The following is an 11,895-nucleotide window of genomic DNA, read 5'->3' as shown; positions in this document are numbered from 1 at the left end:
AAAGTACCAATGTGTAGCTCCTACCCTGCAACTGCTTGGAAATGACTACTCACTGACTCATTACTTACAATAAATATAGAGACAACTTCTAAAAATTTTGGGTTTTTATGTTCTGAGAAACCCAACTGGAAGTATTGCAAGGCCTTTTTGCAGTGCAAGTCTATCACAAGCCTTGGAGTGACTTGGAGCCTCATCACAAAGTCTACTTGTGCTTTGGTTGACAGTATTGCAAAAGTTTCTTTCAATGGTTCTCCCCTCATCATCTGCAAAAAAGGAAGAATGTCATGTTTTCAACTGGGACAAAGTTAATGTTCTTAGTAGCTGGTACAGTGCTGTATTTTGGATCTAGTATAATGTTCGTAACACAGAGACGTTTCGGTCACAGATTTTTCAGTTTCTCAAGCTCTGCAAGTGAGCAGGTGCACAAGAAACTGGTATGGAGAATGGCCAGGATAGCTGACCTGAACTAGCCCAGGTGATATTCCATACCATAGACCATCATGCCCAAGAGGGTAAACTACTGCTTATGGACTGGCTAAGCTTTTAGTCAGCGGGTGGTGAGCAATTGCATTGCACATCTCTTATCTTTCTCGGGTTCTATTTCTCTCCCTTTTTTCTATCTTACTCTTCATTGTCATAATCATTATTATTCTATTTTATTTTATTTCGGTTATTAAACTGTTCTTGTCTCAGCCCATAAGTTTTACTGTTTTTTTTTACCTTTTCAGTTTTCCTCCCCATCCCGCAGGCAAGGGGCAGGAGGTGAAGGAGTGAATAAGTGAGTGAATGGCTGCATGGTGCTTAGTTACCTGTTGGGGCTAAACCATGACAAGGAGTTATACATCGAAAACTCATTGACTCACTCATCAATTAAACAGATTCCCAAATGGAACTCTGAATTTGACCATCAGTCTTGTGAGGCAAAAAAAAAATGTTTAATATAAAAACTTATTTATTCCCAACACACGTAGCTAGGAACTTCTACCACATCAGCAGAGTTGTACTGAATAAAAGGTGGAGGCTTTTTCATAACCACTTCCTGACAGAGTTCCCCATTAAAATGAGAGCAATCTGTTTTGCAAAGATTCTTGGCAAAACTTGAAAAAAGTTACCAGAAGATTTAGCTATAAAACTCCTAATGAAAGTTATATGCCTAAATTGCCTAATTGATTTTTAGAACCTCAAACTATGCTTGGTCCACTTGCAGTGTTTAGGTCAGAAAAAAACACAGAAGTAAATTTTCTGTGGTTGTGATTTTTTTTCTTCTTGAGGGAAGACAACTTAAAAATAAAAGCTTTCAAATGTACTCTTACTATGTAAATTAATTTTATTCAAAACAGATTTTAAAAACTAACAAAGCTTGCCTAACTACATGAGGTAGTACATGTAGCAAAACAGAAGGCAGAATATAGTATTCTGAAATATGAAGAATACAAACAAGTTTACAGGATGGAAGGGAATAAATTCAACAACAGAAAAAAATACATCAAAAATAAATTTTAACGGCTTTTCAGTCTTAAAGCACCAATAGACTTTTCATAGAAAGAAACATAGTATCACCACTACATGTTCTTCATATACCATACATGGTAGAAATAATGCACAAGGCTGTTCACCATAAATAAATTCTTAAAAATGGTGAAGCAACAAATGATGTAATTATCACTGGCCTCCATACCACTATACTTCCTGGCCTGCAGGAGTATTTGCCAGGTCAGGAGAAGCAAGGTTAACTTTTGTTATAATTATCTTTAATTTTTTTGAACATTTACCCTCATGTTAATGTATAATATATGGATGCCATGTACAGCTTAAGGCCTCAAGCTTGGAAATTTTTATGTACGTGTACAATTCTATGTTTTCACTAAAACACAATTTAGGTAAATTGAAGGTGTTGCATGGCAAAAAATACAGCAAGTATATGTGCAGAATTGCATTGCAGAACTGATGGCTTAGTCCTAAATTTCAGGTTACTCCATTTCTCAATACAAAAATTTTCTCAGATATTTCAAGGTTATACATGTCTATTTCTCATTAGACCATCCCAAGGCAGCTGAATATCTGCGGAGGACTGGGCCATAATGAGTTGGTTATGTGAACTAAAGAGCTCCACAGCATCCAATAGCTACTTTATTAACATATTTAAAAAATAACAAAAATGAATGGATGATTGTTTTAAAAATATGTCTTTAGAGGAAAACACGGTAATATGGCCCAGCACATTGCTATACTTTATATGTTCCATTTTATTTGAAAATAGGTATTCGAACTTGTTATGATTAGCGTGAAATTGAAAACAGCCTAGCTCTTCAGTTATGCTTGCATGGCTAATGCTACTGGAAATCAACAAAAAGTTATATATTTTTAATTTACTTTAAAGCATGATTTATGATACTGAATTATTGGGATGGCTTTTTTTGTGTACACCGAAAATAGAAACCCAGGCCTCACAATGGTATAGTTTTTAGGTTACTGTTAGTGGCATATATAAAGCACCGTACGATAATATATTCAGATGAAGAAAACAAAGAACATTTATGAGCTTTGAATTAACTCTATAGGAGTTAACTGCTAAGAAAATATAGCAATATTTAACACAGGATTCAAAATATTGTTATGTATCATTACAGATTTTCAAATGAATTTTTCTCCCATGTTTAGTTTTACAGATTTTTTCATTAAGATATAGATGCAATTTAAACTTTTTGGTGGAAAGCAGTATACATCTTCTGTACAATAATGTTACAGCTTTTTACAAATTTGGGGAATTATAAGACATGGCCTTTATTACTCTCTTCCAAGTGCTCTGGTTTCACTTGCCTGGTTTACATTTTACTTGCTAGATTCAAACAACAGCAAATACTCTGAATGCTTTGCTTCCTGGAGGATTCTGTAAACTGAAACATAAAAACATGCCTAATGTTATTTTTAAGACTGCAACACCCCAATAACAACTTTTTAAAATTGTTAAATACAATTCTAGAATCCCATGACTCTTTTGGTGACTACTTGTAACTTTAGCTCTCTAAGAAATTAAAAAAAAAAAACCTGTTACAAACAAAAATTACATAAATTTCAGATTAATTTTTCTTCCAAGAATCTTATTAACAAAATTGTAACATAAATTTTAATATAAAACAATTAATGTAATCCTTTGTGATGAGGTATTCTGATTTAAGAATAAAATTCTATGAAAGTAAAATACTAAAAAAAAAGTCTTTAGGAAAAAGAGAAAGCATGTATCTTATATTAACAACCATATTCAGAGAGAAGCTGTAGAATCGGGAGGTCGCTTGTTTGTTTATATGCTGAAGAATAAGTTTCAGAACAGAACATTTTACAAAACCAAAGGAACTTCTTTCTGAAGAGATAAATATCCGGCTTTAAAAGAAAGAAAAAGTACCCAAATGCAACAAAATTTTATCAGAAAAAATATTTTTGTCTTATATACTGAATTTGCATGTCATATTTCATGGTCCCATTGCTTTCTCTTTACCACACCCTGTTTGAAGCACATCTGGGAAGGAAAGGGAAACGGAGGTGAAAGTAAGGAAGGGCACAATGAAATAGGTTGCCTGCAACGAACGGCATTACAATCCATCATTTTCTGCTTCACAGACAACTTGCATGGGATTGTTTTCCAATCACTGACCTTCCAAACTTTACCAAGATGGTAAAGTACAAATAATGACTAAATTTACAACAATATTCCTGGCTACATCTCTACTCAATTATGAGATTTATATGGAGAACTAAAGCGTCAGTAAGGAAGCACTTTTTCTGAGGGAACTGAATGGTCATGGGAATTGCCAAAAAATAGGTAAATTAAATCATCCACTAAGCAAAGGAAATTTGTAATTTACAAGTTTCCAAGTTTGTTAAAGTTATTGAGGGAAAGAGGCAGGACATTTCCACTGCCCCACCACCCCCTGTCCAATTGGAAATAAGAAAAAAAATACTCCATCTGTTCCTACTTCCAAGCTCTCTGCAGAAACTTTTGGAGTTAATTTTTTTCCACACAAGTTTACTGGAAAGCCTGTAGTTTTAGAGGTAACAATCACTCTTAGATTTACAGGGATAAAAGACTGGTACAAGATTTTCTTTTAAGGTAATTTATCTTCCTTCCTTTAGAATCTGGCAAACTGTTTCAGTGATTAAATTTAATCAGCAACATGCAGCCACACGTTATCATAGAATGCATGAATGCACTGAATACAACTAAATGAACTTTCCTGGCATCTACCTGTCTTTCAGAAAAACACTGTTAAAAACAGTCAAACCATTACAAAAATAATATATATTTTTTTTAAATATGGTTTAATGGTTACGAACTTTAGCATTGATGAATATTATTTTTGATCCAGGCCCACTGGTTCAATACTACGTTAATCATAATTTCATCATGAACCAATGAACCTGCATTAGATATTAGCAGTCATCTATTGCAGATCCTCCAACTTGGATAGAATAAATTATTAATGTTAAAAAGTCCAAAAGAAAGCAAAGGCAGTTTTCTGATCTAATACTGCATTAGCTGCAACAGAATCAGCAAAATAAACAAGAGGGTTATTTTATTTCGTAAGCAGCTTTTCAGAGTAATGATTTACAAGCTTAGAGGAGGCAGGCAGCTCTGGTACCACAGTTTCTCCAAAGCCACCACAGCTGTTCTGTAAATCACTCACGTTGGCCTATTGCTCAGTTTCTAGCACTGCCCTAGGTACAAGCAGACACAATGCAAGACTCTGTAAATCTAATTGAGGTGAAGGGTAAAGTATAATCTTTGAAACTGGGCTCTGTACCTTTCTGAATATATTCCATTTTGAAAGGAAGCAACATACACCTTTCTTTTGTCTACTGGCATCACATCAACATAACCACCTTGGTTACGGACTACACCAGCATGTACAGCTGCCCGGCAGATACTGGATATCTAAGAAAAAATGAGGAGAAGATTAGTTTTCATTCATTTCTTCTTTAGTTTCAAAATTCTTTAGAAAAATAAAAGACAAACCGAATTCTAGAAAACATATGTCTGTTTATTGCATGTTTAATTTTATTCACCTTCTAGTATTTAAATCCATTTCAAAGGAATTAGGACAGTTTATAAGTAAAGACACTGCCTCTTCAAAGACCTCCTACAGCATGACCCTAATTTTTTTTTTTTCAGGCTATTTCAGTTCAAACATCAGGAACTTGTCTGAATTCTTGAGCCTTTTAAAAGGAAAGCTTCATCAGCCTTCGCTTCAATGGCAGAGAGGTAGTAAACCCAAACCTTTGCCAATTCTTATAAATTGAGATTCAGTTTTATCTCCAGCCAGAAGCAAACAAGGGAACCAAGGAACAACTGAGGCACACTGCAGTCATGTCTTTCTAGGGCAATGTCCCGCCCAAAAGTTGAGGGAAAGACTGTAATAATTCCATCTCTCAAACAATAGTTAAATGATCCATATTCAAAAGGAACATCACAATTTCCTATCCAGGCATGGACGAATACTAAATTCTAATTAGATTAAAGGTATAATATGAGCACCAAACAGAAGACAGAGGTTTAATATTATTCCTTACATACGACAGTTGATTAATGGCAGACTAATGGCTTTAGCTCCTCAATTCTGAGTGAGGAACTAAAGCCAGAATGTTAAGACTTTGCAATTGCTTCAAAGGAAGAATTTTTGAATCAGAGTCTAATTCCACAGACTTTACACAGGCAAAATTACTGTTGGGCTTGCCGCAAGCGTTGAGAACAAAAATTTGGGTCGATGCAAACACAGATCCACCACCATCAATGAAGGAGGTGTTGGTTTATGAACTCTGACAGAAGCTTGACATAAATGTATACATGATTGCTATATAAACCATGTGGTTTCTCTGCCACAGACAAAGAGATAATAGCTAGCAGACTGGAAGAATGGAGGATGAAATAATAAGGGGTTTTATTTCAAACAAGTTTGGAACAGTCACTGCAATATTAAAGGAAAAAAAGAACATGAGGAAAAGAGGGTAAAAATTCTGTGGGGTACTACTGATAAACTATAGAACAACCCTTCTCAGGCACAGGGAAGAAAAGAAGTTACTGAAGAAAATGAAATGAGTTTCAGAATGAATGTCTGATCAGATGAAAGCCAGAAAAGGAAAGGTTTACCTAGATTCTCATGGGTACTACAAAAATCTTTTTGTAAACATATTTTTTGCATTAGTGATATCTATGAATGTTATTTGCTATTTTTTTCTTAATACCATTGCAAAATCTTCATTTACTGAATTCAAGTTACCTAAGTAGTAGTGCAAATAAATTGACACATGTGTACATCTGCATAATTATATATGCATTTTTGAAAAAAAAGATCTTTCAGGAACACCAAAAAAAATTCATCTGTTTTGTGGAATTAACCAAGATCACGTCCTGAAATTTCAAATACATTTACTACAAGTGGGCAGATGAATTCTCTATAGCTATGAATGAATCTCTCTGTGAATACATGAAAAACTGCAAAAGAGGACACACTTGTCAAATAGATTATTCGCTATAAGCACTTCATCTGAAACTACTTCAGTAGAATATTGTAATCTACAAAATATTCAACTATATTATTTATATTTGCTATTATTATTATTGACAATTTCAATAAAAAGCACTTTACCTTTAAAATAATTTAAGTGTTAACAACAAAGGAACAGCATAGAAAATCACATAATGCTGATACCATCAATAGGAACACCTGAACAAATATGGTTAGGACACATCTGTGTACATAGGAGCTACATGTCCTGGGACCCTTTCTGTAGGAAGTGGAGAGGAGCAGACATCTCTATTAGGAAATTCACCTCATACTAAGCTAGTCTCACTCTGAAAGGTCAAAGGAATTCTGCTCTGCAGATGCCTATTTATCTTCTTTACTACTATATGTATGTACTACAAACTACTGTAAACATAACCTAGATTACCACCTTCAGTGTAGCTATCTACAGCATCTGAAATTGATAAGAAGACTCCCATCCCTGGATTCTTACCTGTATCTAGGTCCATTTTTTCCTAAAAGCAGTATGGCTGCACACATTTCTATACAATGGAGATGAATAATGAGATAGTACATCTAAAATAAGTTTAATGTATAACTCTTTAATACTAATTAAGGTAATCTGGGACTTCTTCAACCAGAGCAAATACATATTCCTAGATGTTCTCCTGTATAAGTTAAACAGAAATGGATCTTCTTTCTCTACAACAGTCTTTTCTAACTCACTGAGAAACTTAGGCTGTAGGCTTTGATTGGAATCACAGAATTGAAAATAAAATTGTCTTCCACAAAATGGACTTTCATTGAAACTATTTTCACTGTCCTTCTTATCCACATGCATGAATCAGTTATCTTCCTGAACTGGAGGTACTTCTCACACATGGTAAAACTACTTATGGACAAGAGTGTTTTCAGGACAAGTTACTCAGGTAAACTAATTGACATTAGTTTCTTTCAAAATATTGATGAATAAATATTTGCATATTGTTTTCACACATTTCAAAGTCCTGGAAAGTAGTGGCAATCATCATCTTACCCAACTGGTTGCAATATTATTCCTTATAAAAGCTGAAAGACAGCTGAAGCATATAGCTAACAGGCAAAAATGTGAACTGCTCTTTCTGCCACTACCTTCTGGCTTTTAAACAGAAAGAGAACAAAGGAGGGACATAAAAAAGAACCCTCTTTTCATTCTTTTTACCCATTTCAGAACTAAACCTAGAAAAGACAGGGAAAAATGTTTACTAGGAAATGAAATGACAAGAAAAATTACAATATTAGTCTGTTACTATGAGAATGGGAGATACACAAAAAATAGTTGCATGAAGGTCTAAGAAGAAAGGTTTTAAATGAGTGTACACTGCCCATACTGAATAAATCGATGAGAATTTTGATAAAATATTGAAATTGTGGAACTATAGATTACTGAAGTCTACAATGAGTTTTCAAATAACTGTATCTTCAGTATCTCAGTACTACTAATTTAAAGGGAAGCCTCTGAAAAAGAACCTCTGAAAAGATTGTGTAAAAAATCAGCCTATGGAGAAAAACTGGACATCTACATTGTATCTTATTATCTTTATATTATAGCTTTTCATGAGATTTTATTTTTCATTATATACTGCAATGTAAATCATTATACTTACATCAGAATAAATTCGTGTTCCAATTACACGAGCATAGTGTGGATTTGCCTGCATACAGTTGTGAGGGCAATACACCCTTAAATATTAAAAATAAAACATACACAGTTAGGAAGATTTATATCAGAGCATTACTATATCATATTTAACATCAGCATTATTGAGTATAAATCAATTTGATGATGCATACATGGGTCTATACTGATGCTAAAAGGCTGTCATTTTCTAAGGCTATGACAATATAAGTGAAAGTATTGCTCAATTGCTCATGTAAGTTGTAGTTCACAATAAAGTGCTTAAAAATGTACTCAGTGGGTCCCGTCTTCCCTTTGGATAAGCAGATGGTGTCCTTGTTCAATATTTGTGAGGCAGTAGAAACGCCAGTGAGAAGAGAGATTGTTCACTTTTATACTATTGTATATTTGTGTAGCATCCTACACAAACTGTTCATTTGAATACTTTTCACAAGAAGCAGATCTGAATGAGGACCTGCTATGATGCTGACAACCTGGTGAAGCAAACCAATTTAGCAAATTATAATGAGGGGGAACACTTGGCATCTGTGTCTAAATTGTAAATCTTTGAAAAGTACTGAGATTCCTAGCTCTTTCCAGGACATTAGAAAGCTACTGCAACAAAGATTGTCTTTATTCAACTACATTTTGTTAACCTTTGAGGAAAAAACTCTCTCTGTGTTTGATGACTGCTATAGCTCCAAAATGTTCAAGAAAACCACGTGGGAAGTTAACAGTTGTGTGTCAGGCCTCTTGGTAATTGTGATGTGCTACAAGGAAGAAGAGTCAGTCAGCTTTAGGTCTACTCTCAGCCATTTAATTTTTAAAATGGGCCATGCCTTAATGGCTTTGGAGCCACTCTACATGAGGCAGCCCTGAGCAAGTGCACTTCTCCAGTATGCTAACCATGGTTCAATTGATATTCAGCATATCAAACCACTTGAGAGTACTACAGTCTTATCAGATGGGTAATTCAAACATGCTGATGCAGCTCAGAAAGAGATTTTTGTCTGAAGGAAGCAAGAAGTGTTTGGAAGACCTTTGGAAGACCTGTAGCTTTATTAGAGCATGAGAGGGGAAAAAGAAGTTGTGCGATCAATGCCATAGCTGTTTACTGATTTAACTCCTGAGACTACATTTTCAGAACTAAGAGCTCAGCATCTTGAATGAATCATTCCTGTTGGAAGGAATTAATCAGCCTTTTTAAATCTTGGTTTTGTTTTTAAATCTTAAAGATAGACCTCATTTTTCCTTAATCAATCTAGTTTTGCTTTTTAACAGTAATAATAATAATAAAAAAAAAAACCCAAGGATGACATTGTACCCATACATTCCTGCATTCCGTCACTTACTTCTCCACATCTTCCAGCTAGAAAGCCAGGAGTAACAGCCAAACACCAAACAAGTCCATGGACCCAAGTGCTACATGGAGAGATGTTTTCCTAGCAGTTCTGGCTTTGTACTTGCTTCCTGAATTGGCTGTAGGATTGCTATGAAAGTAATCCTGTGGATATCTCCAGCTTAGCTTGCGGTACATTGTATTTACATTTGACTCATCTATGGTTTTAAAAATGGTTACCAATTTCCTTCCCCAAAATATTGTGGCACAGGCTTCTTTCAAAGAGTTAAAATGTAGGCTTCAAAGAAATGACATGTATGTTTAAAGCTGTTAATTGAACCGCAAACCACAACTTATCTTAACCATACCTATTTTATTTGTTTTGCAAACATATTTGTTCACTCTATCCACCAGAACTCCTAAAGGAGTTGCTAACTTCTGCTGTAAACACCTCTATCAGATCTATCTTACAGGCAAATAAACTGAAATAAAGTATATTTTGCCCAAGGTACATAAATGTCCACTATTACAGACAAGGAAAAATAAAACCACCTTTTTCTTTGCAGTCTTTAGTCTAACCAGTGACAATTTCACTAAGATTTGCCAAGGGATCTAAGAAAGATCGTTATGGGCAAAAGAAGGTGAGATTCTCTGAATTAAAAAGCCCATAGCTGACCTTTTACTTAGACCAAAGACTGAAGTACGAGATAAACTTTTCTGGCTTCACTTTTAAAGCTATTGTTTTCACCTTTCTCAATGACAGTTATAGATAATTAGCAACTGACAGAATATATGGCAGTACTTGAAATCAATTAAACTCACCTTGGACAGTGTGAGGCTGGTTTTTGAAATGGGCACAGTTGTTCCACAGTAGTTTCACAGGTGATAGCTTGAACTGAAGAAAGTAAAATAGAAATAAATAAATGCCTGCTATTTAGGAAAAAAAACCAAAACAAAACATAAAGTGGTACTGAGTTTATAAGAAATAAATGCTAACCTGTGACTTTAGAGACAGTGAAGGAGTTAGCAGACTGGTATTTTCTGAAGAAGATATAATAGAAATAGTTAGTAAATAACATATCTCAGTGATTTCTTTCAGCTAGAGGACTTTTTACTAGAGAATTTAGAAATGAAGACATTGCCCACCATCAGTTTTTACTGACTGCTTTCCCTTTCCCAAGTTGTGAATGGATTTACTGCAATGAGACATTTACTTTATAATCCCGGTAAATCTGTTTGAAAACCTGGATTGCATGTTGAAATCTTTCAATAGTTTAATTTGTTAAGAGAATAAGTCTGCTAGGAACAAATTATGCAAGCTATTAGTCCCTCAAAATGTGGCAACCAAAATCTGTAGTTGCTCAGCAGCTTACATCTACCAGAAGAGATAATTCATGTCTCCCTAAAGGTTCATTCCTATGAATAGCTGCAACAATGACAAGTTTCTCCAAGCAGTGTTTTCTTTAAAAAAAATAATTAACTTTTGCTTTTTGAGTCTATGTTACATTGTCACAAGTATCACTGAAAGCCCAATATAACATGTAGCTGTCTGTTCTTCTCAGTAATTACACAGTACCCAGATGTATCTGTTTCCTGTTACATAAAGTCAGGTATATATATTCTGTTGTTGCATTACAACTGATCAATACATATGGTGCTCTTTATCCCCTATTTTCATCCTCTTTCAATGCATTGGCTATGACTCTGACATTTTTCACCTGTAACTAAGCTGATGATGGTTTTGGCAGTCATAAAGCTACTTATTAGTTTAAAAAAAAAACCCAAAAAAAACCAAACCAAAAAATCTGCAACCAAAAAACCCAAGGAAATTATTCCCTATTCACCTTTGGAGCAAATGTGTGTTCCACAGCACAGCACTGTATATTTAGAACCTGATTGCTTGCATTGGTTTATTTAGTTGTATGGCCCACCAGTTTTACATTTGTTCATTTATTGGATTCTGATATACTTTCATTGAGTTAGCTAATACTTGTGTTGCCCTAACATTGTCAAACACAATGAGGGAATAGTTCACTGCATGCTACTGTTGATTAGTTTATTGTTAAAAATTATATCCTACACTATGAAAATGCAACAGTTGAAAAAACTTCTGTATTAAAAATTCTGATAATAAAACAAATAAGCTGAAGATTTGGCTATATGTTGCACTGGCGTTCCCTTTTCTGTCTTTCTGGTCTGCAATATGCATTAAAGGTGAGGTCCACTTAATTTTGTCTATTCATTGAACAGGTGTGTAGTTTATGCAAGACTCCATCTAGAGTTACTGGTAAGAGTCAAGGAGTATTAAGGTATTCTAAGCCTTATTAATGGATCTTTTGAACACTGACATTTTGGTAAATAATTTTTATTTATCGCAAAGA

The 11,895-nt window shown here is 34.5% G+C and overlaps 1 protein-coding gene across 2 annotated transcripts in view; it reads right to left on the bottom strand.

Moving 5' to 3' along the window:
* Nucleotides 1-1,450: 1,450 nt before the first annotated feature.
* Nucleotides 1,451-11,895, bottom strand: part of CRISPLD1 (cysteine rich secretory protein LCCL domain containing 1) — a 37,758-nt gene continuing 27,313 nt past the window's right edge. For both annotated transcript variants that reach the window (XM_061994926.1, XM_061994927.1), the window contains 5 exons: nt 10,512-10,555; nt 10,337-10,409; nt 8,165-8,240; nt 4,800-4,930; nt 1,451-2,897 (listed from right to left, as the gene is read on the bottom strand). In XM_061994926.1, the coding sequence (XP_061850910.1) occupies nt 2,846-2,897; nt 4,800-4,930; nt 8,165-8,240; nt 10,337-10,409; nt 10,512-10,555 (376 nt within the window). In that variant the 3' untranslated portion in view covers nt 1,451-2,845. The remainder of the gene's footprint in view (nt 2,898-4,799; nt 4,931-8,164; nt 8,241-10,336; nt 10,410-10,511; nt 10,556-11,895) is intronic.

Source organism: Colius striatus, chromosome 4 (assembly GCF_028858725.1).
Source record: "Colius striatus isolate bColStr4 chromosome 4, bColStr4.1.hap1, whole genome shotgun sequence".
Lineage (NCBI taxonomy): Eukaryota > Metazoa > Chordata > Aves > Coliiformes > Coliidae > Colius > Colius striatus.
This window is presented reverse-complemented; position numbering and strand designations above follow the sequence as displayed.